This window comes from Aspergillus aculeatinus, assembly GCF_003184765.1.
Source record: "Aspergillus aculeatinus CBS 121060 unplaced genomic scaffold BO66scaffold_89, whole genome shotgun sequence".
NCBI classification, from domain to species: domain Eukaryota; kingdom Fungi; phylum Ascomycota; class Eurotiomycetes; order Eurotiales; family Aspergillaceae; genus Aspergillus; species Aspergillus aculeatinus.
The window spans coordinates 78,950-106,565 of NW_020291558.1; the positions used below are offsets into that span (position 1 = coordinate 78,950).

At 52.0% G+C, this 27,616-nt stretch overlaps 9 protein-coding genes across 9 annotated transcripts; 3 read left to right on the forward strand and 6 right to left on the reverse strand.

The window, feature by feature from the left end:
* Nucleotides 1-705: 705 nt before the first annotated feature.
* BO66DRAFT_248294 (uncharacterized protein) lies at nucleotides 706-1,269 on the reverse strand. The gene has a single exon (XM_025642924.1). It carries the CDS (start codon nucleotides 1,106-1,108, stop codon nucleotides 812-814), a length of 297 nt encoding a protein of 98 aa, XP_025497931.1. The 5' UTR covers nucleotides 1,109-1,269; the 3' UTR covers nucleotides 706-811.
* Nucleotides 1,270-1,430: 161 nt separating this feature from the next.
* BO66DRAFT_416174 (putative C2H2 finger domain protein) lies at nucleotides 1,431-3,133 on the reverse strand (the record flags this gene model as incomplete). The annotated part of the gene is made up of 3 exons (XM_025649579.1): nucleotides 1,431-2,268; nucleotides 2,429-2,988; nucleotides 3,119-3,133. The coding sequence occupies 3 exons, from the start codon at nucleotides 3,131-3,133 to the stop codon at nucleotides 1,431-1,433; spliced, it is 1,413 nt and encodes a 470-aa protein (XP_025497932.1).
* A 4,115-nt stretch (nucleotides 3,134-7,248) lies between these two features.
* BO66DRAFT_386233 (putative S-adenosylmethionine-dependent methyltransferase) lies at nucleotides 7,249-8,626 on the reverse strand (the record flags this gene model as incomplete). Its single annotated transcript, XM_025646174.1, has 3 exons — nucleotides 8,479-8,626; nucleotides 7,602-8,347; nucleotides 7,249-7,568 (listed from the first exon to the last, which is right to left on the reverse strand). Exons 1-3 carry the CDS (start codon nucleotides 8,532-8,534, stop codon nucleotides 7,249-7,251), a joined length of 1,122 nt encoding a protein of 373 aa, XP_025497933.1. The 5' UTR covers nucleotides 8,535-8,626.
* A 468-nt stretch (nucleotides 8,627-9,094) lies between these two features.
* On the reverse strand, nucleotides 9,095-11,839 carry dspD (putative protein-tyrosine phosphatase). Its single transcript, XM_025642926.1, has 2 exons — nucleotides 11,788-11,839; nucleotides 9,095-11,547 (listed from the first exon to the last, which is right to left on the reverse strand). The coding sequence occupies exon 2, from the start codon at nucleotides 11,382-11,384 to the stop codon at nucleotides 9,237-9,239; it is 2,148 nt and encodes a 715-aa protein (XP_025497934.1). The 5' UTR covers nucleotides 11,385-11,547; nucleotides 11,788-11,839; the 3' UTR covers nucleotides 9,095-9,236.
* BO66DRAFT_248411 (uncharacterized protein) lies at nucleotides 11,814-12,674 on the forward strand. Its single transcript, XM_025642925.1, has one exon. The coding sequence runs from the start codon at nucleotides 12,055-12,057 to the stop codon at nucleotides 12,565-12,567; it is 513 nt and encodes a 170-aa protein (XP_025497935.1). The 5' UTR covers nucleotides 11,814-12,054; the 3' UTR covers nucleotides 12,568-12,674.
* A 5,829-nt stretch (nucleotides 12,675-18,503) lies between these two features.
* Nucleotides 18,504-21,336, forward strand: BO66DRAFT_337118 (putative LPXTG-motif cell wall anchor domain protein; the record flags this gene model as incomplete). Its single annotated transcript, XM_025644317.1, has 2 exons — nucleotides 18,504-19,385; nucleotides 19,480-21,336. 2 exons carry the CDS (start codon nucleotides 18,504-18,506, stop codon nucleotides 21,334-21,336), a joined length of 2,739 nt encoding a protein of 912 aa, XP_025497936.1.
* Nucleotides 21,337-23,122: 1,786 nt separating this feature from the next.
* Nucleotides 23,123-24,866, reverse strand: BO66DRAFT_248507 (KH domain-containing protein). Its single transcript, XM_025642927.1, has 3 exons — nucleotides 24,793-24,866; nucleotides 24,179-24,645; nucleotides 23,123-24,116 (listed from the first exon to the last, which is right to left on the reverse strand). The coding sequence occupies exons 2-3, from the start codon at nucleotides 24,564-24,566 to the stop codon at nucleotides 23,422-23,424; spliced, it is 1,083 nt and encodes a 360-aa protein (XP_025497937.1). The 5' UTR covers nucleotides 24,567-24,645; nucleotides 24,793-24,866; the 3' UTR covers nucleotides 23,123-23,421.
* BO66DRAFT_248524 (uncharacterized protein) lies at nucleotides 24,653-25,472 on the forward strand. The gene has a single exon (XM_025642928.1). It carries the CDS (start codon nucleotides 24,958-24,960, stop codon nucleotides 25,381-25,383), a length of 426 nt encoding a protein of 141 aa, XP_025497938.1. The 5' UTR covers nucleotides 24,653-24,957; the 3' UTR covers nucleotides 25,384-25,472.
* Nucleotides 25,473-25,504: 32 nt separating this feature from the next.
* Nucleotides 25,505-27,523, reverse strand: BO66DRAFT_396462 (alcohol dehydrogenase family protein). Its single transcript, XM_025648471.1, has 6 exons — nucleotides 27,244-27,523; nucleotides 26,930-27,076; nucleotides 26,659-26,755; nucleotides 26,117-26,581; nucleotides 25,937-26,058; nucleotides 25,505-25,872 (listed from the first exon to the last, which is right to left on the reverse strand). The coding sequence occupies exons 1-6, from the start codon at nucleotides 27,384-27,386 to the stop codon at nucleotides 25,770-25,772; spliced, it is 1,077 nt and encodes a 358-aa protein (XP_025497939.1). The 5' UTR covers nucleotides 27,387-27,523; the 3' UTR covers nucleotides 25,505-25,769.
* Between the last annotated feature and the right edge of the window lie 93 nt (nucleotides 27,524-27,616).

Genomic DNA, 27,616 nt, shown 5'->3' on the forward strand with positions numbered 1-27,616 from the left:
GATGTGCGTTGACTGAGAGGGGAGGCCACTGCAACCCTATATCCGCAATAAGAGAGCTGCTCCTCTCCATATCTCCTTCAACCCACAGAACACAAGCTCGACGCCAGCTCACAGAACAACAACCGTACCAGCCCCCAATCATCTACAGCTCCGCTCCGGGTCAACATCCCGTAAATGTATCCTTTAGCAATTTGGAACAAGCGCCATATGATAAACCCGTGCATATCCGTAGACCTCGGGTGCTACACTCAACGCATTTCGACGACCCTCGAGGTGACCCCCAATCGTGTCTTAGGGCAGAGAAGCCGAAAATCCGCCAGCGGTCACTGAGGCTACCGAGCTGTTTCAGACATCAGCATGTGCTTCTTTCAAGTTCCTTTCGTTCACGTGGATTCTGACTTGAATCAGAAAACAATCGTCGACCAGGCTCGAGGTTCCATCCACTGGGTGACTCGCAAAGGCGGTGGGGGACGGCGAGAAGAAACCGAATAAGACAGCTTTATCTTGGCTCGGGATGCAGCTAGAAGCACAAGCCCTAACTTGGACCAAAGCAGATCGTCCGAAGTTCACGGAAGTTCATTTCAGCAGTGAGTAGAGATCATACTGTACCTACTATTCCCCTAGTCATTGCATTAATCAACAACCATTACACCTTCGGTAGGAACAAGCGCTAGTGACTATGTCTACAGGGCAACATCAATTTCAGTCAATTGACTCAACGAGGTTGGATTGATATAGTTCAGGTAAAATAAGATTTCCCTTTATACAAACAGAAAAGACGAAGCAGAACATGAACCAGTCCCAATCAGAACTAATTCGCCCCGCCCGATTCTTCCAGGCAAAATGAGATGGAGTCGGTCGATACCGTGAAACTCGACGACAAGAGATGGATAGCAGATGACCAGTCGCCGTTGGAGTGGCCGTGGATTGGGTTTGATTCACCCCGGATATTGATCAGACCAGAACACTTTCCGCCAAGTCCGAAGAATACAACAACCCAAATGCAAAAACTGCAGGACAAGATGCGTGTCTGCAGTCGCTTCGGAAAATTTCTCCCCGCATGGACTAAAAAGTACAGTGGACAATGCACAAAGAACAAGAAAAACATATGAAATTGGTATAGGTGGAGTCAGTCAGTCAGTGGGTGTGCGGCAAGAGTGGTAGCGGCAGACAATCCAGTCACAGCCGGCGCTGGGGTTATACAAATAGATATAGAAAATCTGCGATACATGCGAAAGGGGTGTTCCAACTCCAACACGAGAAAATAGAATATCAACATTTACAAAAAGTCACGCAATCTCGTACATGTCATCAGGGTGATGTGGTGGATGGCTGTCAGTGCAGCGGTTCGGCGGGAAGATAGAAGAAGGGAGATCGGATAGGAGAGCGATGGGTGAAAGGAGTGTGATGGCGGGTCATGAGGGTTGCATCTATTCTTCCATGCGGCCGAAAATGCCATCGTCATCGTCGTCTGCCTGGGCTGGCCGACTGCTGAAATCGACGTCGGCGTTGCGGGTTTGTCGCTTGGCACGGTCGGTTGCAGCACCACCCGTTCGGACTTCGCGCTCATCGGAGACCTTGTAAGACAGCGAAGGATTATAAGATAGGGAGAGAAAGAGGTTGGAAGTGGTGTTTGAGAAGGCGGAGTTGGCAAGGCCTGCGTTGGACTGGTCTAAGCTGTGGCTTTGGCTGTCCGAGGGACTTCGTTGGTCGAGGAATCGAGTCGGGAGGGAAGGCACTGGAGGCACGCTAGGAGACAGCGGCACTGGTCCCATGCGAGGGGTGCCGAAATTGCAGAGGCCGATGGCGGCTGCCAGGTCAGCCTCGTCGTCCTCGTGCAACTTGGCTTCCGCAGTGGAGGGGCGAGTGTCAATGCTCGAGTGCCGCATGTGAGAAAATGCTGGGGATGCCCAGGGAGCGCTGCTCGTAAACGAGCTTGAGGGGCCGGACTGATATGAGTGAGAGAAGAGACCTGAGGCATTGCTGACGCTGAAGCGCTTGTCAGCCGTGGGTTCCATGGCCATGTCCTCATCGTCATCATCGTCCTCGTCCATTGGGGGCGGGGTCGTCTCCGCGGAACTGAGACCCTCCCGCAGCTCCGACGAAGCGTCCGGTGAGGAGGATGAGATCTCCGAGTCGGCCTCTGCGTTCTCATCGGGATCCTGAGTCATGGTAACCAGCACAGAGGCGGCTTCCAGCAATTGCACCTGTTGGTGCTTGGAGATCAAAAGTTTCGAAGTGATGGCCCACGCAGGGTCATGTTCCCACCTGTATTTCCAAGAAACGTCAATTTACTGCGATCCACCACGATGAAGAGAGAGTTGGAGGGAGCGGAATGGCCACGAAGGCGACCTTAGGCAGAGCCGACATGGCGCATTTGCTCCGGACCGAGCCCGATGGCCGGATGGCATGGGGGGAGGATACACACATATGCTTGGACAAGCAGCTGCCATGCTTATACCCTTTCCCGCAACGCTCGCAGCGAAGCTCGGCCATGGATCGCTTTCCCTCGGGTTTGACCAGGTGGGCACCTTCGCTGGCCCGGCGGTTGCGGTTCTTGGTGGTGACTGGCTTGGCCGCTGGGTTACTGGGATCCGAGGAATCTGGGACGGTGTTTTCGGAGATCGTTGCGGGGGGTACGATGGGGGTCGTCTGGGAAGGGGAGGTTTTGCGAGCGACCGGGGGCTCCTGGCTGGGGCTGTTCATGCTGCGAGACAGATAAGAGCCGAAGCCGGAGGGGGCTCCGACCGAGCTGGACTCCCAGCCTTTCCGACTCCCACGGCGGTGTGCGGGCATCGGAATTCCCATGGAATCGCCCGACTCTTTCAAGGATGCAGCGACCGCAGCAGCGGCCGCATTAGCAGCAGCGGCAGTGGTGACACTCTTGCGACGAGTCACCCGATGGTTGGCGTTGACCGCACCGAGCGAGATGGAATGGGAGTGGTGACGGGAGTTGGATTGAGGAAGAGGGCGAGAGAGGGACAATTCCTATTTTATGGAAGATCGGAGTTGTTAGTCGGACATATTGTCTGGGGGGGGTGGATTCAATAGCGCTGGTGGTCCGCAGAGCACGCCATCCACGGAGAAAGTCCAGGGAAAAGACAAGACAGCACGTTACCTTGAAGGAGGCCATATTTAGTACGTGGACTGTCGGGCTGTCAATCCCGTGCAGTCCAGAGGTAGTAGTATTGATTAGCACCAGAAAGTGATTCTGGGTGATATGATTGAGCGGAGGTGGTGGAGGGATAGTAGTAGTTGAGTAGTCGAGAAGTAGTGAGGAAGCGGGAGGTGGAGGGAAGAAAATGAGAAATAAATTGAAAAAGAAGTGAGGCAAAGAAATTCAGCTGGCGGGCAAAATCCAGGGATACGAGCGGCAGAGCAGGTACCTGTCAGGCTAACCACGAGCAAGGTTCAGGGCCAACCACAAGAGAGTGCGTGAGTGATTTAACGGGGGCAATTGGGAGAGGGAGTCAATTGGGATATGATTAGGAGGAAGATGGGAGTTAGGTGGAGAGAGTTGATGTAGAGAAGGGGAAGGGAGAGAGAGAAAGGAAGCGTTGTAGAAGAAGAGGAGAAAGAGGAAGAGGCAGAGAGGGGAAATTGCAAGTAAGAGGGGAAAGGGTCGAAGGGGGAGAGAGAGAGAGAGAGAGCAAGAGGGACAAAAAAGGGAAAAAGAAAAAATAATAAAAATAGTCCAAATAAAATAAAAGAGGAGATCAGAGTAAGTAAGTCAGTCAAGCAGCAGCAGCAGCAGCAGCAGCAGAGGAATGAATGAATACAACAAGTGAATGAATGGATTGGATGGCTGCACGAGGTCCAGTCTAGTACTGAGTAAGAAGTACGAATTGCACTATTATTGTTACTTGCTGATAATACTGATAGTAAGAGAGAATCGGCGATAGTTTAGCTGAGTTAATTACATTGTATCAGTCATCAATACCCAGGAATTGATTGCTAAATTTATTTTTTATTTTTATTTTTAATTCTATTTTCCAAGAGAGGGGGGATTGTTACTGTAGTTAGTTATAACATAGGTAGAGACTACGGAGTACAGATAGGGATTCTCTAGTCAGTACAGTTTTGCGGGGGGATTTTTTTTCCTTCTCCTTCAATTCACCTGATCTTGTTGATTCATCTTGGTCACTGTCTCCCTCTCTTCCTTTGTCGAATTCCCCCTCTTTTATGAATTTATTTTGGTTTCCTTCCCCATGCAATTTAAAACGAAATAGGCAAAACTCATGAGAGAGGATTGGTTGTAAATGACTGGATTGGGTTTTTGCTAGTAAACCAGCAATGCGGGGGTCGGGCGATCCGCTCTGGATTCGACTCAATTACCGTCCAAAAACCAAAAATTCCCAAAGCTGTCTGTCCACGCGGGTCTTTCCCCAGGCAAAAGCAAAGCAGAGAATGAGCAGAGCAGAACGAAGTTCTTCGGTTGATTCTGGAAAAGACCAAACTACCCCATCTCCAAACCCACTCAACAAGAAAACACCAGCGAATGGATTTCTGAGAACACCGCGAACAAATTAATTTTCAAGGGCAGTCAGGGCTGGACCGGTTCCTGACTAACAACCCAGCAACAGACAACGGAGAAGGAGCAGCAAAACCAGGCAGTTCTGGGATGTTATTTGCTCCACTCGCATCTGCCTTCCGAGAAGTGGAATCGTGGATGATATCAGCCAGCGCCCGGATTTCAGAATGATTGGGTCCAGACAAAGAAGAATTTCCCCAAGTTTCAGTGAAAAAAAAAAAAAAAAAAAAAAAAAGTTGACGTTCACACTCAAACAAATTTTTTGGGAATAATCTCACTGTTGTAGTGTTTTGGCATGACTCTGCAGCAGAGTTATTATTGTGGTGGTGGTTGTTTTTGTTGGAGGCGGAGAAAGGCACAGCTCCGGTCACCTGCGAGGCTACTCAGGACAGTACGTTGTTAGGACCCAATGACCCATCAGCTGGTGCGTCTGCAATGGGAAGATGGCCAAATCCTCCGAACCTCCTCCTCCTCTCTCCTCTTCCTCAGTCTGGCTCATCCATTCTTCATTCTTTGTTTCTCTCCTTCACAAAGAAACCATCGGGAGGTTGAATAAGGATCATGGAAATTATTCAGAAGTTGTAATACATGTAACAAAAAAAAAAGTAAAGTCAAACAAGAAAGTCCTTTTGAAGACGGATTTCATTGTGCCACGAACAATCATTGATGGGCCCGGACACAGTGTGCAGTGTGTAACTTGCTTGTTGCTTACAACCTGCGACTTCCCAAAAATCACTCAGGCAGATCGGGGCCTCCCGCCCCCGTGGCCGTCGATAGCCAGCCATGACCATACCGTAATTACGCCACCCTCCATCGACCGGTCTAGGGCCTGGAAGAGGGTGGGGAGCATGATGTCATTTCCACCAGCTGACCGTACTGTACGGGGCTTGGAGGGAGGGGCCGGGGGAAGCGCCCGCCCCGGGTGAGTTCGGTACGGTCACGATAACTGGTAACTGGTAACGTTATGCGGTGGTACAGTACTCCGTACATTCGATCGGTACAGCACTGTTACCACGAACTGCCAGTTGAACCCGACCTTATCTCCAGTCCAGTCAGCAAGCCAATTTAAACTCAACTCCTCTGCTCTCTCCTCACCAGGATTACTGAGTTGCTCAGTCGATCAATTAATCCTTCTGGATACCCCGTGACATGTCTCTCACCCCTCTTGGATGAGATGATACAAAGTCGTGGACCTACCTCCCTCCCGACTGCGTGGAATTCTGTCCACTTCTCAAACCCATGGTGGACTCTGAGTCTCCCTGATCTGTTTACGAGCTGGGCTGACAGACAGTCTGGCCGTGGCCCTCAAGTGGAGTCGCCCATCACATCACCCTTTCCCCTACTCCGTACTCCTCTTTTTTATCCATCCCTTAACCCTTACCCTATCGATGGATCATCCTACGTCACGATCGCTGAGCCTGACCATCTGACTGTCCGACTGTCCGACTGCTGACCTGGCGAAAATAAATCCCCCTTCCCTTCCCTCCCCCCTTCCCTTCCGACGGTCGTTCCTGATCGACGAAGGATTGCCAGGCACGCGGGCATCGGAGTCTGAACCGAACCGGGTTTTGCAGAAAAAAAAAATTTCAGGAGATGTTGTTGCCCATCATGAGAATAAAAAAGAAAAACCTGGATTGTCTAGCGGTCAGCATTCATCAGAATCCTTGTTGAAGAACTGCTGCCCAGTTTGGGGGGAGAAACAAAAAAAAGAATCCCAAACCTGGATGACGTGCACATTCCAGAGGGATCCACTTTGACCTCACTTCTGCCGGAGGTCCATCATTGCACAATCCCTTTTCCTGCTGCTGCTGCTGCTGCTGCTGCTGCTGCTGCTGCAACAAAAGAGAGGGTAAAATAACTGGGAGAGACAGGTTTCAGAAAATCTGACAAAAATTGTTGTGTTGGTCTGAAGCAATTGCGCCTCTGCGCCAAGAAACGCATTGGATGCAGTTGTTCTTGCAGTTGTTGATGCTAATACTGTGGAGTTCTAGATTCCAGGATCGAGGGAAAGTAGCTCACAGGCCGCCAACAAAAAAAAAAGAAAAAACAATTGACCATCAACAAGTCAGGCAGGAATCCAATTCCGCGGGCGGCGTGCGGAAAGCTAGATACGCTCGCCATTCGAACGTTCGGCCAAAATCCTCATACCTTGGGAGACGCATTGTTTTCCGACGAGGATCTGCAGCCGCAGAGGTGGTCCGATTGATGAGACCGACCACCTGTCAACAGCCCAGTCAGCACAAAATCTCCCGACAGTTGGTTGCCCTGTCGGCAATTCTTCACCTTGCCAGTTGCAGGTATTCGTTTGCTTTGCATAACGCCATACTAAAAACGACATTTCGCACATCAATGGCCGTCATTTTTCTTTTTGGTGGCTTATAGTCTCGCCCCCAATTGTAAGATAAGCTTCTGGGTGATAGACCCTGATTGAAGGCCTCGAGGATAGCATTTCTTCCTATTGAGGAAAGTCAATCAATTATGGAGTAATTACCGGTAGGGGGTGGGTACAACAGCAGTGGACACCGCACCATGGACCTCTGTAAATGTTTCTCTGCAGAAATCATCAACATCTCTACCACAACACATGAGTGTATACACGATGATACACTTACCCCGGAGGAATTCCGATCGAGAGGTACTACACCACTACAGATCCCACACCCCAGAAAAAGCGCGATGGCATACTCAAGTCCATAGTGATAGAACCTCCCCGAGATCTAAGAAACAACCCTCTGGAAACAAACCGTACAGACACCCTGCCCTTCCCTGCCCCCGAACCGAAACCTGGGATACTCAACCCTGCCCCAAACCACCAACCTATCCTTCCGCCCATCACCGTCACCACCGTCACCACCGTCACCACCCGCTGAGATAGCAGCAGCAGCAGAAGCAGTAAACCACTCCACCAACTCCTCCTCAGTCCAATTACAACTCGTGACCACAAGAAACCCGCCGGGACGGACCAACCCCCGCGCAATCCCGGGGTAGCGTTCACAGACGCGCCTCTGCACCATCTTTCCCCGCTTCCTCTCTTCGCCTTCCCCCTGCCCCTGCCCCTGCCCCGAAGAACCCGACACCACCTCCGCCGACAAAGAAACCGCATCAAACGTCCCCTTATCCAAGACGATATCAAACCCGCCCTGCTCATAGGGGAACCACCCCAACCCCTCAGGCACCACACCCGCCTCATCCTCAGAAGAAGAGAGGATATCCCACTCCTCAAACCGAATCTCCGTCCCCGCCTCCTTTGCCCCTGTGCCGTGCGCCTCCCCCTCCCCCTCATCCTCATCCCCAGAATCATCAGAATCCGAAAGATAAGCCCGATGGATCCGCAACGCCTGCAACCGGCGCGCGAGCTCCACGCTCTGCGCCGAGTAATCCACGCCGACTAGCGCGCCCCGAAAGCCCCCGCGTTTCCGTAACAGCGCCAACATGCTTCCGTTGCCGGTGCCTAGGTCGAGGATGGAGGGTTGGTGCGGCGGCGGCGGCGCTTCGCATGGGACCCCGGCTTCGCCCTCCGCGGCATGCCCACGCCCAGGAAGCGTGTTGCACGGTGCGAGGGGAAAGGTCTCGTCGGTGAGGAAATCCAGGACCTTTTCGGGGGCGTTGTGTTCGGAGAACCAGGAGGTGCCGGGGTCGGAGTCGTCGTCGACTTCATCGTCGTCGTCGGTTTCCTCGTCGGAGGAGGAGGAGAGGGCTTGGGTCTGGGTCTGGGTCTGGGTGGGTTGGTTGGTCGAGGAAGACGACGACGCGACGGCGGGAGCGGGTTGTTTGGTGGAGAGGTGCGAGAGGGTTCGCGCGTAGTAGGTTTCCCAGCTTTGGTTTATCGGGTTAGTCTTAGTCTGGTTTTCATTTTCACACCAGAAAGAAGCAGGTAGGTGGTGTTAGGTTGCGGAGAGGGACAGAAAAAATCTTGGGAGGGGTAGCGGGGTAGATGCCGTACGTACTAGTCCTTGGTGCCGAGTTCACTCGGCTCTAAATATGTGGGATGTTGGTCGGCCATGGTGGAATTGTGCGGACCCTTTTCCGTTAGCAAATTGTCAATGGCCGTGTTGGTGGTGTGGTTGTTCCTGAGTGGAAAATGGCTGGATGGAGGGTCGACAAAAAATTGCCTTGGTCTGGGCTCTGTAAACTTCTGGAGTTCTCCCCGGATCCCGAGACTGATCCGTGCGCTAGTTAGCACTAACTGTAGACGGCACTGCACTACTTCTTGAACACTACACCACATCTTCTCTCGCTACAATGCGGATATCACATTTCACCAATAAACCAATAAGCCTAGGGTATTCCGCAGCCGTATGCAGTTACCATAAAGAAATGAGAATAGTATTACAAGTTATCAGGCACGACACGATTCCTCGCCGCCCTTTATCTTTTATAACACCACGACGCCGCTGGTCCAGAGAGCATGCACAATGTTGAGCCCACGGCCTTGAATGCAAATGTGGACCCATGTCCAGGATAGAGAAATGGATGGAATAACGACCGGAGAGCCCGCTTTGGTCATCAACTCATCAATTAGATGAAACAGGTAATGAATGTGGATGGGAAGGAAAGAAAGGAACGTAAATGCCACAACGGCCAGAGTGAAGAGGTGAAGGAATGTTGACCGAATGGTCGGGTCAGAATGAAGTGGTTATAGTCATGGAATCATTTCGCAGACCGACGCCCAATGGCCAGTCCAGTCGAAGACATTATGGCAGAATTACAGAAATTCATCAATATTTCTCATAATCAACCTCTCATTCCCGGGTGGCGGAGACCGCGGATCTGCTATCCGTGACCGGAACCGCAGTCCGTTGAGGCCATCATCCTCAAGGACATCGGAAACCGATCGCGAGATAGGCGCGGCCATGAAGTCCGTCGTCCTCGGTGAGAAGAGAGCGTTGGATTCCTCAGACCCTTCCCGCACGAACATATCGGTCTTAGCCAACGAGCACGGCCCGGCTTCTGCGTGCCATGCGGGTGGTGCCGATTTGGCAGGTGTGATATCACTTGTCAACCCGGTATGAAAGCTCTGACGTAGAGGCAATGGCCGGGGTGAGATGCTTCGTTTGTGCGAAAGAGACTTGGTAAATCCAAGGCTCTCAATTGACACGGGCGTGGTCTGATTGGTGGAGGGCACCGACAAAGAGCTCATCGATGCTTGCGACATCGCATTGGACGAATGGGGTTCGACATCGGAGTATACACTCTCGTTGCCAGGAATACAGGTCTCGCCCGACTCTCGCTTATCGGCTCGTGAGCGCCGCTGTTCGGTGAGCTTTGGTGAGCTTTCGCCGAACCACTCTTCAGGGGCGGCTTTGGACAAGCCCCCACGGAGGAGGCGGGAGCGGAAATCCGTCAGCTGATAAATGAGACTCATGTTAGGGCCAACCCAGCGGCTGCGCTCCTTGACAATCTCGTACATCGAGTTGAAATCCAAGTCTCGGTTCTTGAAAAGACCGTAGGCGATCACCAACGAGGCTGATCGGCTGGCGCCCAGCTGGCAATGCACAAGGACTTTCTTTCCATCTGCGATGCGGGAGTCAATCAGCTCGCATAGTGGGTATAGATCCTCGAGGATCTCCGAGTTATGATCCCAGCCGACGTGGACATATTCCGGTCCGGGTGCTTCGTTTTTCGGAGTCGCCGGTAGCGACGCCCTACTTGGGGGGTATTCAAATGCGGATTTGAACGATGTTTCTGAGGCGGCGGTCCATGGCTCCGCAATGGATAGGCGCTTGGGACTGACGGACCCATTGCGCAGTGCGCTCACCACAGTTTCGGTGCTGGTGCTGGCCTTAGTAAACGGGTTTGCGACTTCCTTGGCCACATTCACAACAACATCAAATTCGGATGCTTCTTGCGCAGTCGGTTCCAAGTAGAGGAAAACGCCTGAGTCGTAAATCTGAATGGGCCCATTGGGATAGCCTCGCTCGCTACGCCGCGTCGATTCTCGGGAGTCCAGATGATCATCCTCCTCCTTCAGCTCATGCAACACCCCGCCAGAAGCGGAATCCTCATCTTCTACAGTCTGTAGGGGTGACAAGTTGCTCTCCGACGTAGCCGAGGGTCGCCGGGCGCCATGATGCGTCATGGGCCGAGGTAGCTGCATGCCACCCTTGGGACCGAAAGAAGGAGAAAAGACAGAGGTCAGGGAAGGCGAAGATTCGGTATGGCGCAATGAGTGCGGGGTGGGAGGAACCAGCTCAGTGATGTTGTTGGAAAATGACCTGTCGAAACCGGGCGTGCGGATGGTCAAGTTTGCTGGTTTGCGGCGCATACCCTTCAAAGGCACGTGCACGGGAGACGGGGGAGCGGAGAGATGGTGTGAGGTCCCTTCGACCATAGATGCTGTTGCGATGGGTGGGCGCGACTGGGATGGTGGCGGCATCCTCAGTGAGAGGTTTTTGAGGTTTCGTGCCCGCCTGCCTGGAGAATCGGGCCGTGGAAGACTAGCGCCATCTGAAGCTGGTTGGGAAAGGCTGTTAGTCGACGAAGACTGGCTTTCGAAGTTTCGCGCCGGGGGCATGGTGAATTTGTTGTTGAACGCCAACGGCATGGACGAGGGAGATTCGGGAGAGGAGCTGGGAGATGTATCCGCCACAGATGGCGAGTCGAACGTTGAGATGGTAGTAGTGGGCGAAGAGTCGGCGGAACCTGATGTCACGGAGGAAATACTCGCACGATGTTGAAAAGGAAAGGGACGGCGGGTCGAGGTATTGATGGTGACATTGGTGGGCAGACGGAGAGGTTTGAATGCTGTGTTCCGCGCCTCCTTCTCGGGGAAATCAAGCGTCCGCCCGCCAAAAACTGACATGAAGGAGGGAAACGAGTCCGGGAGTGTTGGAGCGCTGGTCTGCACCGGCATGGTTGTTTCTGAGGTTGGTGAGATACACCTACGTTTGAAAGGGATCGTTGCCCTTTCCGGATCGCAGCTGTAGTGAAGAGTGGGCGCGAAAACTGGGGCACAGTTGTTGTGACCAGCTCCAAGAAAACAAGGTAGAGTCGCACTTGCTACCAGCGCAAATGACCTTTTGTTTAGACAATCAGCTTCCATGTTTCAGCGTAAGTTGTTGGTTTTCGGCAGTAGAAGCAAGCACAGCTGCAAGGAGAGTGAAACCGGTTCGAGGATCGGCCAGCTTCACGAAATGAAAACAACAGAGCTAGTAAGGTCTGTAGAAGCAACAAAGGAGAGAACAGGATCGCATATGCAAGCAGAAGCAGAGATTCGCAGTTGATGTCCTAAATGGAGTCCGAGATCAGGAACATACCAAGGAATGCTGCAAGAGAAGGATATCCTCTTGGGACCAGTCAGTAAAGTGTTGAGGTAAAGGATTGGTGAAGGATTGGAAATTGAGAGATCTCAAATCAGAAGCAGCGACCAGAACATGAAGGTGGAATGAAGGAGAGAAACAGAAGCTTTAGGTATAGTTCTTCATGAAAAAGATTCGGAAGTAAGTGAAAATGCGACTAGGGTTTGGGGAGGGAGAATTGCCGCCCGGGGAGAGTAACAAAGTGGGCAGTCGTTCCTCCGGGGAATGACGACAGAAAACGTGGGTGGGATTGCTCTCAGTCGCAAACGACTGCCCACCACTCACTCAAAGGAACGGCACGGACAAGTCGCAATTCCAGGCAGGCAGGTGGAAAGGGTCCCTGCGTCAAGGGAAGAGGGAGGGGTGTGGGAACTGGGAACTGGGAGAGGGGAGGGGGGGGGGGTTGTTCAACAAGAGGGGGAAAAGAAGAAGAAAGAACAGAAGGGAGGAGGAAGAAGGAAGTATGTAAGAAGAGGAGATTCGGAGGGCGAAGGAAGGAAGAAGGGAAAAAATGAGTGTGAGAGAGTAATCGGAGAGCGACAGAGTGAGAAACAAGCCTCTGGGCTCGATGTACTCCGACCGTCTGTCTCAGCAAGACTTGCTGGCACAGAAGAAATTAAAAAAAAAATCGAAAAAATAATGATAATATGGAATAATCAAAATGAAGGACTAAGAATAGCGATTCATTTGGGAAAGGGCGACGAGCGAATAAGAGAGAGAGAGGGGCGAGTAAAGTGAAAGTGAGTGCAGTAAGTACTCCGTAAGTGAGTAAGTGAGTGAGTGAGTGAATGGGCGAGTGGAGATCCAACCGGCCGTGTGTTGCTGACAGCACGCCAATCAGTGGTAATGACGAGGAAGTGGAGAAGATGTTCTGCGTTCTTCCTGAGCTTCCCATGGGCTGCAGCTCTAAATTTAGCCGCCCGGGTTGGTTCTCTCGCGATGGAATGTGCATATCATGGGCGCCAACTTCTGCCTCTTCCCCCCCTCCCTCCCCAACAACCACCCCGAAAGTGGCATATCTTGGCCCCGAATGTTGGGTTTGAATGTGAAGGAGAAAGAGGGGATAAAGAGAAAGAACAAGAAAAAGCAAAGAAATTCGGAGACTCATCTCTCAAATTTTGAACAGGGGTTGAAGGGGAAGAGAGAGAGAGAGAGGGGGGGGGGGAGGGAAGAAGAATCCCTAAAGGGAACAGACAGATTGTGGAATGCCTCAATCCCATAGTCCGTTGCAATAGTGACACTGGCATCTCACTTTGCCGGGCACAACCTCTTGAACCAACCAACCAACCAACCCTTTTTAGGTTGGAGCTCCAGGTCTGGCCTTTTCCCCTTTGGTCTTCCCCTCTCATACCCTTTCGGGTCTCCATCATAGAGTCTCATGCCAGGCAGAGGGTAGTGATGGTGCAAGTGTCAAATCCAATAAGAGAATTGAGACGGAGAGAAGGAAAAAGAAAAAAAAAAAACAATAACAAAAAAGACGAACAAGAGAAAAGTCAAATGGCATTCCCCACAAAAGGGTACCGTGGGCGAGGCGGATATAGAATGATTGGTGGGCAGAGCAGAGCATCAAAGAGAAAGCAAAGGGAGAGAGGGAGAGGAGGGAGCTAGTAGTCCACACTCCACTGGAGAGACATCAGGCAAAGAAAAAAAGCATGAAACGATAAACCAGAACACTAGATCAAAATAACTCATACACAAGACATAACAACGTACCTATCAAGCTGCTTCCTTCTCCTGGGAAGTAATAGAAAAGCGCCCCTTGGATCTTTGACAGGTGCCAGGCCAGGCCGGTGGTGGTCAGGTCCGTCCGGATCTATACCACCTCTGCGATGTTCGTTGCACAGCAGCTGGCTGTCGCTTGAAGAAGTCGAACGCAAACAAGCAAGCCCGGAAAATGCAATGACGCTGAGATCGCAGACAGGAAAATAAGAGAAGTTCAGTCAAGTCAAGTTGAGGAAGAAGAAGAAGATTCAAGAAGACTTCCAGAAGTCACACAGAGATAGGTCTGTCTGCTCAACCCACGAGCAGGTCGTTAATAATAATAATAATAGTAGTAATAGTAAATGCGCCAAATCCAAGGAGACGGTATCCCAGCACCGGTTGCACAAGATCAATTCCGTATTGGGGAGAGATTGACCCGCTTCAATGGGCGTGCACGGTTCTCGCAAGAAAGTAAAAAGAAGATGAGTTTGCTTGTTGGGTTGAAGAAGGGTTTGGTTTCTTTCGGGTCAAGCCAGCTTGAGAAGAAATCCAGGTTGTCAACTTTCTCGACTAACCTAACTGAACTGTCCCCGGGTAAGCACACGGATGATCCCCTCCTTCAACCAGGAGACACAACTGGAGAGAAGAAGACAAGCAAAGAGAAATAGAGTAACTAAAGAGCCGGGTCGGGAGGGGGAGGCATGAATCGCTTTTTCACTACGTAGATGCGGAGGGCGATTCAGCAGGGACCTCTCTCTGGCGCCGAGGCTTGGAAAAATTGGCAGCGGCTCTCTGGGCCCGTAGCAAAGGTGAAACGCAGAGGCTGACGGACTGGGGCTAGTGCCAATTCCGCTAGTCTCTCTGTGCCCGTCCGTCTCCCCTCAGGGCTCCATCCATTTCAGGTCCCAAGCAAGTTTCCCCTGGAAACGGTGGGCCCTCCGGTCCAGGCAGTGGGCCAGGAATAACTTGCCCGAGTCAGGGGAGTCAGGAACGAGCATCTTGTCGTCGCTAAGACAGAGCACACATTTTTTTGGTTTTGGTTTTGCATGATCTAACGATTTTCCCTGGACGTCTCATCCATGAAGAAAAAAAAGAAGAAGAAACAAAAAAAACCATGGTGACTACGGAGTACCGTCCCAGACCCTTCGGAACTGTTTCAGCATGGAAGGTTGGGAAAGTTGAGACAGCAAGGCATGAAAGTGGCCCTGGCACATTGCAGCTGAAACAACACCCTGAGAGGGCGCGCGCTAAGCCAATCCAATGAGAGGCGGCAGAAAAGAAGTTCGGCCGGGTTTGAAACAAACCAACCAATGCTAAGCCACTAGTTCCATCGCCCATCACGTGTGCAACATCGCCTGTCACAGGCAGGGGGAATAAGGAGGGGAAGAGCAAGAAGGAACGAGAAAAAAAGCGCCAAATCATCTTCCTTCGTTCCCTGTATCGTCGAGATCGGCTATACTGGGGATGATTGGCTCTGGTCACGGGCCGCCTGGTCGGTTATGCTTCAGATATACGGAGTATCTACATATCTCCATGTCAACATATTTACACAGACAAATCCGAGGACGATGATCGTTCGGCGCTGGTTGACCCCATTCTCTTGATAGCACAAGTCCTTTGCAAATGCTGTGTACATTGGTACAGTACACCGTGAGTGTCTCACTAGCCTCCATATCCTTGATATCGCTCAGTACTTGATGCTGCTTGTCCCCGCAACCCGAAACCTAAGATAGCTAGCAATATCGACAAAAGGCTTTGCACTCCTGTCACAATCGAGACACACTGGGTACCTGATGACCTGCTACGTCACAGATTTGGCATGACAAGAAACTCGAGAACCAGTTTCTGCTGCCATGTTGCATCCATGATCTGCATCTGACGCGATCGGCTCATGGCCACCGATCGTCGTCGGTCGGCTCTCCAGGACTGATGTGCGTTGCTGCACTGCGTCAGCTTTATCATCCCGCGCAAATCCTCTTGACCGCAACCTCCTGTCTTCCCCACGGTCTGCAGTATGTGTAGCACACTTAGGTCGTCCCTCACCAGCCTTCCGTGCTGACTCGTTGCCATCACTCAACATCATTCCGTCCAATATCCAGTGCCTGGATCGATGTTACGGATTGAGAGAGATTTGATGAGACCAGACCCCTCGGCGCCCGATTCCACGTGGCACAAAACGTCTATCTGAAACTATGGGGCCAGGAAAATGCCATGGCTCAGAACAGAGAACCACTTCAACTTGGACCGCCCGTTCGGCTTCACGTCGGTGATTAATGTGGGGGGGAGATTTCGCGGACTGCGGGTTGCTGAGCCCGGCCATGCTCCTTTAACCTCAATTGACTCGGTGTGCCATTTTTCTCTTTTGTGAAGACGAGGCTTCGGTAATCAGCCGACAGTGTGCCCAGATGACAATTTTTGACTCGGAATCCCGAAAGCATTTCTACTGATCTTGCTAATGCTCTTAGTTGATGGTGTTTCGTACCGGGACGGTCTGGTGCCTGAACCCTAAGAAGCTATGACTCGCTAAAGTTTCCAAACGCTGCCGTTGTCTAAATGCCAATGGTCTCTAACATGTTGGTCTCCAAAATTCCCCACAGATCAATTCGTGCAATCATGCTCAACTCGACTGTTGGACTAAGCGTTTCCAACCAACACGCAAGACTATCCCGTCTCCTGCAACAGGATTGATTATCTTTCCAAAGGCTGGGCACTATTGCAGTCTCAGCTGTAGCCTAGCAACCAAGCGACCAAATTTGAAGGACTACACGCGCCACCCATCTATCATAGGCAGCGATCTGAATAGCAGCGCTCGACACGAGACTTAAGCAAAGCCTCCCGCTGCCGTCAGTACCCATTCACATAGTGTCTTCGCTAGCGTCGGTTTGATTTTTGACGGCTTGCGTGACGGCGCCCCAATCGAGCTTCCCCAACCTTAAGTCAGATCGAATCCGAGCCATATACTGATCTCTAGACGAAACACCCGAGTATCAATAGTCCGGAGGCTAACGCAAAAGTCATCTCCCATTTCATGAGGCTCTATTCGCTGAAAGGAAAGCTCTTTCTTGTCTGTGCTGAGCATCACTGGCTATGATAAAGTAGCAGGGAGCTATCCTGTGGCATAATCGTAGAAATTGGATCCCTGGACCCCGGGCCTGGACTCAAATCGGCCGGAAGACACAAAGAATTTCCGGGCTATACGATGGCTGCCCAGTGCACGATGAAGGACCCTGGTCTGAAAGATACGTCGGAGGATAGCTGAGACAATCGTCGGCAGCTGCCTGTTATCCGGACCTTGCGCCATGTCACGGTTCTACCACCTGCGCCTAAGTATGAGTAGAATCCTGAAGGCCGTGATATCATCTTATCGCTAGTGATGTATTACTGAGTCACTTTGCATAGTCTGGATAATTGATAAAGATCACGAGAGTATCGAGCTCAAGGCATCGATCTTCCCCGTTGTGATTATACTTTCGTTAGTTATGCTTGCATGACTGTTGACCTTCGAAGCACCACCCTCATTGTATGTAAGCTGCATATGACGGCCTCCCCAGATTTTGCATATCATCTGGGGCAATTCCAGTTTCTTTCAAGGTTGTTCCCAAGGAACGTCGACCAGTTACCTGGCTCTGTGCTCACCTTCCCAGTTGACGGGGCTGACACTGCTGGGAACCAAGGTTTGACCACTCTGAACCATGGTTCTAAAAGCCCCTGGACGTTGCTAGAGAAACTCACGTCGAGATTGATAATCTGTACACAACAACGGTGTCTGCAGAAACTGCTGCACAAATTCCTTTTCCCTGAGTTACCTCCCTGGAGAGTCAGCCCTCTTACACCAGGGCTGCATGCTGACCAGCCAAGGCAGATGAAACCGGGAGAAATCGTCTCAACCCGCTTGGTCGGACACGGGGTAAATGATATCACTAATTTTCATCTCTTTTGATTGTTTGGGTTGATAAACAGGCGTTGGTCATGATATCCTTCCCTCTATTCACTCGATCATGATAGAGATGTAGATATCCGAACCATTGAGGGGAACGTACAGACTGGGTCCAGCCAGCCAGCCAGCCAGTGAATCAGTTGTATTCCAAGCAGTTGCTGTCGGCCAGCCACCACACCACTCACTCAACTCACTCACTCACTCACTTACTCGGTCACAACTTGTCCCGTCCTTCATTTCCCTTCTTTTCCCTTGCCCTCCTCCCTCCCACCAGGCCCCAACCAGCCCTCGTGGTGTTTGGTCTATTTATTTCTTCTCGGCTGCTCTTGCGTTTGTTCCCCTTGAGCCGCAGGACTAGTTCATTAGTTTATTATTAGTAGTTGTTGTACTCCGTAATACGCGAAGAGATCGATGTCGCAGCAGACTTTTCTCTTCTGATCATCATTTGGTCCACCACAACCGATAAATCATATTGTATTTTGGTCGTTCGTAATCAGTGTGAGATTAGAAGAAAAAAATAGCTTGTTTTGTTCTTTTCCTTTTCTTACTTTTCCTTTTCTAATTTTTTTCTCTCGTCCCGCCTGCTTTTGGTTAGGAGAGATTCCGATCTTTGCAGATACATCTCTCTCTCTCTCACTCTCTCACACACCCAGTCAACTGATCAGCAGATCGATCTGATTGATCAACGAGGATGCGTGTGGATGCCTGACCACCACCAGTTGCAGAAGTGCAGATGTCCCCAGACGCATCCACGGCTGCTGGCAATGCAGCCTCTCCTCTCCTCCCCTCTTCTTCCTCCTCCTCTTCCTCTTTCTCCTCATATCCAGCAGACCAGCAACATCCCAACACTCGTCGACGACGAAAGACCGAATCCGCGGTGAACCAGCCCCATCTTCATGTACATGTACCGCATCAGGACCCGCATGAGTCCCTCTGTCGCCGTTCCATTGTCAATCGTGCCAGGACCATTACCTTCAGTGCCGGATCGAACCCACGTCAGAGCGAAGGTCCGTCCGTGACGAGGTCGAAACCAGGAATGCGCCCGACAGGAGCAGGTGTAGGTGTAATGATGGCGGCGGAAAGCCGTGAGGCGGGCAGAGCAACCGCGCTAAAGACAGCGATTCCCGCCGCCGGCAGCTGCGACAACAACGACTACTATTCCCCTTCAGCTCGTCCCACTGTACCTCGAACCACCACCACCACAACAACTTCAACAATTGTTTCACCCACCTCTTCTTCCTCCCATTCTTCCTCATCCGCCGCCTTTGCTGCTGCTTCGCATACCTCTTCTCCCTCCGCTGTTCCTCGTCCCCCTCAGAGCCGTTTCAGCTTTGAATACAAGTATCCTCTTCGCAAACGAGCTCTGACATCGTCGCACACCAGCGCCGCCAACGCCAACGCTTCCGTCCAGAACGGCGACGACACGCATCCGGGCCCAGACCCGACTCCGACCCCCCAACAACGCACCATCCTGTATGACAGACCCCGGCGGTCAGTCCCCAACTTCCATTTGTCCCACGTTCGCGATCCAGCGGGGTTTGGCTATCAACCAACATCACCTCGACGGGCCGTAGAAAACGAACCCGACTCTGCGCCACCCCTTGACGCTCCCTCGACGGTTCGCGCGACGAATCCAAATGCACCCAAGCGTCGAAAACCCTCTCTTTATGATCAGCAGACGATTCCAGACGTGAACGATAGAATGTCCGCCTCCTCGGTGGTTTATGCTCAGGGGCGAACGCCGGCTGACGAGCGCAGTCGCGGTGTCGATGGGTTCGACCGATACAGTCAGTCAGGAGACGGCAACAAGACGCCGGTCGCAGATGATACCCGCGCCAAAAACGAGGATATTTTTCTAAACATTGCGAGATCGGATTCTGGTCGTCGCGATTCGTTCGGGCGATCAGAGCTTCGACGGGTGAGTGGGAGGCTCTGAGCGATTTTGCTGTGCTTTTCATTTAGTGATTGTGGGAATCTTGGAGCTAATTTTCGTCGGATCCCGGCACTTACAGTCGCGATTCAGGATGTCTGGTAGTGGACTTCGTTCATCAACCTCTCGTGTTTCGGAACAGATGCCTCACCCCGAGCAGCTTCGCTTGAATACCTACGATAGCCCCTTGCATCCGCATCAAGAATCTCCGTCCACCCCCCACACGGCCGCCCTGTACTCTTACTCAGCTTCCGCCCATCCACTGGATGAACATAGCCGCCCGTCCAGCTCGGCCTATGTCCCCAGTTCCAGGTCTGCAATTGGTCTACCACGAAGTCGACTGGGCCGGTCCAGTCCCGAACCCTTATCCTACAGCCCCGAGTCCTACCCTGAGAGACGCGGCTCGCTGCACGAGTCCCGAGCCTATCGCCAATCGACCCTTTCGTCTATTCGAGGCAGCCGACAACCATCCAGCTCGGATGTGACCGAACGCGCTCGATATGAGTCCGAGCGGTCCCGTCAAGATGGGACGGAATCCACCTTGTCTACAACTGCGCCTTCCACGGTCTGGGATGAGCTCGAAGATCTCAAATCCCGAATCAAGAAGCTAGAATTGACCGGGAAGCTGCCGCCCTCGTCCCAGGAAGCGATCTCCTCCGCTTCTGGGGAACGGCCACCAACAGCCACAACGACTATGACTACGGTGTCGTCTTCACCCAGGCGTTCCCACAAGACAAGCACTTTCTCGGGTGAGGCAGAGGGCCCTAGCCCTGTCCATCCGCTACTACAGTCGGCTTTGGTCAATGCGAAGGACGTGCTCAGCAATGAAGTCTACGCCGCTTTGGAGGTGACCGCTACCGACGCGCTAGCGCTCTCGACTCTGCTTGGATCCAACAAGGCCCCATCTGGTACCGGATCCGTGGTCAATGGGTATAGCACATCTGATAGGCAGGCAAGACGGAAAGCAGACAGCGTTTGCCGCAGTTTAACCGAGCTGTGCCTTGCTTTATCGGACGAGCAACACCGGAGACAATCGGCCTTAGTCGTCAATGGTAGAGCTGAGGAGGAGGAAAGACATGCGCACGACGACGACACGTTGACCCCGACGCTGCCTTTTCGTCGAAGCACGACTCTTGATTCCGATGGGGGGCTAGTGCGACGACAGAGCACCAAACGTGTAGGTAGCCGTTTAGAGGCCCGTCGATCAAGCGTCGCAACTGCCATTCCTTCCCCGGAGTCCCAGCACGGCGACCAGAACAACGAACCAGTCTCAGAAGCGAAAGTGACCCACTCACCCAGTTCACCGGCGCCCACTCGGTTGAGTCGACTCTCGACTTCATTACGGACCAAGCGACACCGGACTGATGATGAGGCCCTTGTTGAACAGACCCCGCAGGTCCGCTCGCCCACAAGAAGTATCGCCGACCTTAGCAGCGCAGCAAACAACTATCGCGTATCGCCACGCCAGCGCATGTCTCATGGATATACTGCGTCCCAGTCCAAGGCTATTGCAACGCCGGATCGCAACCCTAGATTCTCGCTTCAACCTCAACCGTCGCAACTGCCTCAGCCTCGGACGCCCACCCTCTCACAGTCCGCGATTCCTCTGCGCCGGACTTTGATGACTCCAAGTTACACCCCTGCCACTGCGCGCTCGAACATCCAAGCGGGTTATCGTCGGTACGGTGCGGCATCTGGGCTGAGCTCTGCCACTAACACGAGCGATGGATCCGTTGAGGAGAGCGTCTTATCTCCACGACCAGAAGCTTCCCAGACTCGAATCATTGCACCCTCGAGCAAATTAGCTACGAGTTACACTCCGATCAGCCAAAACCGAATTCGAACCAACAGTCTAGGCGCGCAGAAATTCGGGCTTCGACCGCGGTCACTTGCTGTGTCAGATGACGCTATTAACACGTTCGATGACCGAATTGATTAAATCCATCCACGGCTCTTTTTGCTTCTTCCCTACCTCTCATCTAAAGAAGCCAACGTCGTTCACGCATCCACACCCCTCATACACCTACACCATATCACGCAGCGCCTCATTCTTGGTACATGGATTGATTTCAGTTCAGCCGGCGTTTCTCTTATGATTTTTATTTTGACTCTCCTGGGATCGCCATGCAGCATTCTTGGAGACGTCTGTACGAAGTACTACCCACCGGCATTTGCACATGTAACGAGAGACTTCTTCCGATGCCCTTACTCCCACTGACTCGATCGATCATCTCCGGCAAACTTTCCGATTGCAAATATGCCTTGCGTGGCACGATGAGATCTACTATGCATTATACGAATTTACTTGTATCAGTCTGAGCGATTTCCTCTATATGCTCCCTCGTTTCTTTCTTTCTTTCTTTCTCATTCTCTTCTTGCCGTCCATTTCTTTGCATGATCTCGGCCAATACTGCACATACATAGACGAGCCTGGAGGGAGTTCGGAGATCTCCGCTTCCGGCCTCCGGGATTGGCCATGGTCCAGCCCACCAAAGGACTTGAGATCTCAAGCCCAGCACTCTCCTTTCTTCTTTCGTCCATATCAGATTCCCTTCTTCCATTCGTTGAACCCCATCTCTTTGTTCCTACAGTCTTACCTATTCCAATATGCTGTGTCCCCTGTCACTCACAGCCCCGTCCAATCAATATCACAGATCCCATGATACAATGTACAGTACTGTATGTATCCAAATTCCCCCCAGGGCCCAAGCATGTTGTTGTTTTTAGGGGCATGTACAAAATTTTAAAAGATCTTGTCCATAATGCTAGGGGTTAATACGGATTACTCTGTAACTTGACTAACAATGAAGTGATGATGATGAGGATGTTCATCTCATGCTTGGCTTTTGCACTGTTGACTTGCTCAGATTGTCTGAGAAATGCTCCTATTAGTTGTGTGGACACCTTGATCGGGAATGATATCTTAGCACCTCTACTACGAGTTGTTGTATATATGCCTATCGGCGGTTGCTGAGCGAGCTGATCATTTATCGTCCTGTACTGTAAGTTAGCTAGTAGTTATTCACTTGTATGACTATTGAAATGACCTTCCTTGGATATTTATCTATCAACCACACAAACTCACAGCCCATCAATAAAGCGATGGTGAATGCAGGCTATTGACTTCTACTATAATGGTATACGAGATTCAAGGTGGATCCACACAATGGATGAGAAGATTGGGGGATTCATATTGTTCTGTTTCCCATCAAAAAATTTGAGCCTTCAAAGTCCTGGTATACAGATTTGGGGACGATTCCATTGAGCCGCGCAGAAGGGGAATTCCCAGCATAGGGTGCAGGAAGGAATGACCATACAAGGCATTGGAGGTGTCAAGTGGCCAAATGCTTGATGTATGGAAGCTCGGGTATGATAGAGAGAGAGAGAGAGGGAGAGAGAGAGACAGAGAGTTGCAAAGTAAGATAAAGTGAGCAGGAGCAAGCGGGCGAATGAGGGAAGAGGGACGATACATCACAGTTTGGGGTTAAGGTTTGGTAGGTTTTATGTTGAGGTGTTGGGGGAGGAAGGATGACTTTTGCGGAAAGCAGCAAGGATGTTGATGGTTACAGGAGGAAGGGATTAGATAAACATGCTGATGTTCCCCCCCAGAGGAAAGGGCAACGAAGCAAATAGAAGCACAGAGGCACGAAATTATCATAAACATCAGCTGCGGGGCATAACGTCGGCAGTAGTTCTTCCGATTTCGGATTCATTTCTTCTTTCTTCGAGTCAAAGCGATCATGGAGGATCACATAATACTGGTATCTGACAGGCATGCATGGTCCACCTTAGCAACGTTCTTGCTTCTTGTAAAACCAAGGAAGCTGCACATATGAGATTATAAGGTAAAACAAATAGGACCATATGAGAGAGAAAAAAAAAGACAGCGTCAAGAATCAAAGTGGTTAGCACAAGCGAGAGGGAGACATCGCGCGATTATGTTCTCTGGGAGGAAGCGCATAAGGATTCGGGGGTAGCAATGTGGCGCGAGATTTGTGCTCAAGGGTTGTCTGATGATAGGACTTTACTCCTGAGGAAGCTGGCTGCGGCGAGTCTTCTCGGCCTCGAGGTTCTCGTACAAAAGATAGAGAGCCTTCTCGTTGGCCTGGGCGCTGCCCATGATGGTGAACATGCGCTCGCCCGTCTCATCGTGAGGAGCCTTGGCAATAGAGATCCGAGCTCCAGAGCTTCTACGGATCTCAGTGATCTTGCTTCCGCCCCTGCCAATGATGCATCCAACCATGTCGGCGGGGATGCTGATGTTCTGGGTTTGAATCTCCTCGCCGTCTTCGGTGACGAGAGGGTAGCCGCGGTTGCTGGTATCGGGGTTGGATCTTCTGCTGTAGCTGCCGGACTGGTCGCTGAAGTCGGCACCGTTGCCGGTGCGGTTGTAGGGGCGGCTGCTGTAACCATTGCCAGTGTTCTGGTTGCTGGCAGAGCTGCTAGTACCGCCGACCGAGGAGCGAACAGCAGGATTGTACAAAATAGTGCCGGTTCCGCGTTGCCAATCGTCGATGAGGCACTTTCCAATTTCCCAAATAGCCTTCTCGATGCCCTCGGGGGTGCCCTGGACCTCAACGATGCGCTCAGTGGACTGAGGCAGCATTTCCTTCTGCGCAACCATGCGCACGCCGGACGCGTCCTGGATGTGCTTGATCTTGAGACCTTGGCGTCCAATGATGGTACCCATCTGGTTGTGGGAGATCAAGAGACGGACGGCTAAGGATATTTTAGCCATTTGATAGACCAAACGATAAACTCAAGTGCGCGGGTTCACTTACGGTGGGTGCCATTGTTGGACACGACGCCTCCCATGCCCATCTGCGGAGCGCCCTCAAGCAGACCCTTGGCAACCAAAGCATAGGCCCGAGCAGTGCCGTGCAGGGGACCAGTGACGGTCAAGACGCGATCGTGAACTCCAGGAACAACCTTGCTCACACCAGCCTTCACACCGGTTTCGTCACGCAGGTCAGCAACATTCTTGCCGGCTTTACCGATGATGATACCGGCTTCTTTGGAGGAGACGATGGCGCGGAGAGTCAGCGTGGACTGGGCGTATTCCTCTTCGGTCTTGGGGATGATTTCAATGTCACCCTCATCCATCATGTCAACGGCGTCAGCCATGTTCTCATCAACCATGGGGTTCTCGTGCAAGTCGGAGGCGTCCATGATGTCAGGAAAGTAGAAGGTCGAGTAAGAAATCGAGGAAAAGGTGATGATCGAAGGATATAAGCTCTCGAAAGAAGAACTTCACCTATAGAGTCAGCTTCACATTGCCCAAGGAGAAGCGTAGGGATGACCGTGGTTTTTGTAACGATCTGACTAGGTAGCGAAGTGACGGGCGAGGAAAACCCGACCTTGCGCCCGATGGGTCGAAGGCGGTCGAGGGTCTTACCTGGAAAATCAACGAAGATGAAGGCGGGCGATAAAGCGGATATAATCCGAAGAAGAGAAATCGAAGGAAGGGGGGGGTGTTTGGTGAAGAGGGGTGACGAGATCGATCCTGAGGGGTTTTCGGCGGGCGGGGGAAAAGGTGGAGGATGGGTGAAACGGGAGGGGGATGGAGGAGGGCGAAAGAACAAAGAGAGGTAGCGGGAAGGAGGAAGAAGGGAGGGATAGGAGAATCAGGGGAGAGAGAGAAGAAGGAGATGGAGAGAGAGAGGGGAGGGAGAAGAGGCGGGAGGGAGGGGATACGGAAAAGAAGAGGAGGAGAAGAAGTGGTGGTAGCGAGAATAGAGGAAAGGTGGAAGAGGAAGAGAAGAGGAAGAAGGAGGAGGAGGAAGAGGAAGAGGAAGAGGAAGAGGAAGAGGAAGAGGAAGAGGGAGGGAGGGAGTTAGGAAGAGAAGGTGGGAGCAGCAAACAGACGGACAGAGAGGCGCAGAAAGGCAGGAGGAGGAAACAAAGAGCTTGGAGAGAGAATAATGTTCACAAAGCGGGTAGGCAGGCGGCGCTGGCTGGCTGGCTAACTGGCAAAGTGACTTTTTAACTAGCACCTACCCGCTTCACTTACTTCACTTACTTCACTTCACATTATCACTCCTCCTCCGCTTCCTCCACATTCTCCCCTTCCCTTTCCCTTTCCTCTCCTCCTCCTCACTCGTCAATCTTCCCTCACTTTCAGGTGTCTTTTTGTTTCTCCTCACGTCCTAATTGCTGAGTTGCAAATGTCTCTCAGACGACTCGATGGTGGCGATGGTGGTGGTGGTGGTGGTGCCACTGCTTGTTTTCGTTTTCACTTGTACTACTCTCGGGACTGTGATTACTACGACTACATCTCCCCCTCGCGCACAGTCAATCGCTTCGGCTTTCTAAGGGATTGTCTGAGAGCTCTTGACAGCAGATCTTCCGTGCATTGAATGCGATGCAGATAGCCTACTTTTCGACCTCAAAGATGACCTTCTGTACCTTCATCGCATTGAAGAGCTCATAGGCCTCAACGGCCTGTGAAAGGGGCATGATCTTGTCCGCCATAAACCTAGATATACTAGTCAGCCAAACCGCTGCAAGGTCAGGGAATGGACAAACGATGCAACACGTACCCAAGAAGATGCTGGTTCTTCTTCAAAACTTGCAGGGCTTGCTCGGAAACCGAACGCACAGGGCATCGTCCCATGTGGACCGTCAGGTTCTTGCCGTAAGCCTCACTACCAGTCCATGGAATCTACACACAGATGCCAGTCAGCTTTTACCGGCAGGACAAAGACCACCGGGAAACTTACCTCGCCATTGTGCACGCCAACGCTGCTGATGGTACCAAACGGCCGCAGCAGATCGAATCCGGTCCTCAATGCCGGACTCAAGCCCACGACCTCGATGACCGCGTCTGCGCCGCGCCCATCCGTCAACTCTTGGACGCGCTTGTCCAGACCGTCCCGGTCGGTCTGGAAATTCCAGGGCTCGGCTCCGAGCGACTTTGCTAATTCAAGTCGCGCGGGAATCGAGTCCACCGCCAGTAGATGCTTAGGCTTGTACTCGAGCGCATTGATCAGAGCACAAAGTCCGACTGGCCCGCAGCCGATGAGGACGACCGTCTGCTCTGCAATTTGCTCTGGGGTGGATGCCTTGAACGCATTGCGCGCCGCAAAGTAACCCGTAGGGAAAATATCGGCCATAAGCACCAGAAGCTTGTCGTCAACACCTTCGGGGGCCTTGACCACTGTGCCATCCGCATTGGGAATTCTGATCTGTTCCGACAAGTTCAGTCTCGTCATCTCTGGGGATGAACTGACCCTCTGCCCTCAGATCTGTAGAATCTACTCACATATTCAGCCTGAGCGCCGTCGAGGTTATCGCATCCCAGCAGGACATTCTGCTCACATCGCGAAGAGTGTCCCTGAGTGCAGTACCAGCATTTGCCGCTGACCAACCCATAAATCAGCATAAAGATCGAGTTCCCCGCTCCATAGCCACTCCTTGAGACCAACTCATCCGTCCTCCTCTCAAATACATTCTGCAACTCGGCCCCAGTAAATCACCACCACCACTACTACCAGAACAACACTAGCAGCACCCAATGGAAGAGGATCACTCACCAAGACGTGGTAAAAGCGCTCACAACCGAATCTCCCTTCTTGACCGAGCGAACCTCATCCCCAACCTCAACAACCACTCCGGTAACCTCATGTCCCATCACAACCCCTTCCCCACTCGGCTCAATTCCCCGGTACACATGAAGATCACTAAAGGAGAGCACTCATCAGTAAAGGCTCGAGATCCTCTCACAACAACCCCAATCCATGAAGCTATACCCCGCGCCTAACCCCATAATCAACAATACCCTTCCCCTCCGACCAAACTCCAGCCTCCAGCCCACGAAAACACGAAAGAAAGAAAAAAAGAAACTCACCTCCCACAAAGCGCCGTATACTTCACTTTAACCACCACATCCCCCGCGTCCTGTATCCGGGGTACCGGCCGTTCCTCCACCGCGACCTTGTAAGGGCCGCGGAAAGCCACCACGCGCATGCTCTGTTGTTGCTCGCCGGACATCTCTGGCAGGTTTGTGATTTCGATGCTGAAATTCTATGTTGTAATCTGCTTCCCCAAACACAAAATAAAAGATTCCGGTGTCGCGGATTGGGAAATGATATAGAGAAGAAAAAGGCAAAAAGAGAGGGCTTGGAAAAAGATTTCCCTTTCCCCTAACGTGAACGTGCCCAAAAATTGCCCACCCACTCCGATAGCCGGCGCGGGCGCGGTAAATGCGGCCGCGGGTTGCC

What these genes read in the sequence shown, in the direction of transcription:
- BO66DRAFT_248411 (XM_025642925.1), top strand. Translation starts at nt 12,055, where the DNA reads ATGACGACAGAAAACGTGGGTGGGATTGCTCTCAGTCGCAAACGACTG.
- dspD (XM_025642926.1), bottom strand. Translation starts at nt 11,384, where the DNA reads ATGCCGGTGCAGACCAGCGCTCCAACACTCCCGGACTCGTTTCCCTCC.
- BO66DRAFT_248524 (XM_025642928.1), top strand. Translation starts at nt 24,958, where the DNA reads ATGGAGGAGGGCGAAAGAACAAAGAGAGGTAGCGGGAAGGAGGAAGAA.
- BO66DRAFT_248507 (XM_025642927.1), bottom strand. Translation starts at nt 24,566, where the DNA reads ATGGACGCCTCCGACTTGCACGAGAACCCCATGGTTGATGAGAACATG. An exon ending in GTCCAACAATGGCACCCACC is followed by an intron (nt 24,117 to 24,178) that starts GTAAGTGAACCC and finishes AAATATCCTTAG; the next exon opens with CCGTCCGTCTCTTGATCTCC.
- BO66DRAFT_248294 (XM_025642924.1), bottom strand. Translation starts at nt 1,108, where the DNA reads ATGTTTTTCTTGTTCTTTGTGCATTGTCCACTGTACTTTTTAGTCCAT.
- BO66DRAFT_396462 (XM_025648471.1), bottom strand. Translation starts at nt 27,386, where the DNA reads ATGTCCGGCGAGCAACAACAGAGCATGCGCGTGGTGGCTTTCCGCGGC. An exon ending in AGCGCTTTTACCACGTCTTG is followed by an intron (nt 26,756 to 26,929) that starts GTGAGTGATCCT and finishes TGGGTTGGTCAG; the next exon opens with CGGCAAATGCTGGTACTGCA. An exon ending in ACGGCGCTCAGGCTGAATAT is followed by an intron (nt 26,582 to 26,658) that starts GTGAGTAGATTC and finishes TTGTCGGAACAG; the next exon opens with ATCAGAATTCCCAATGCGGA.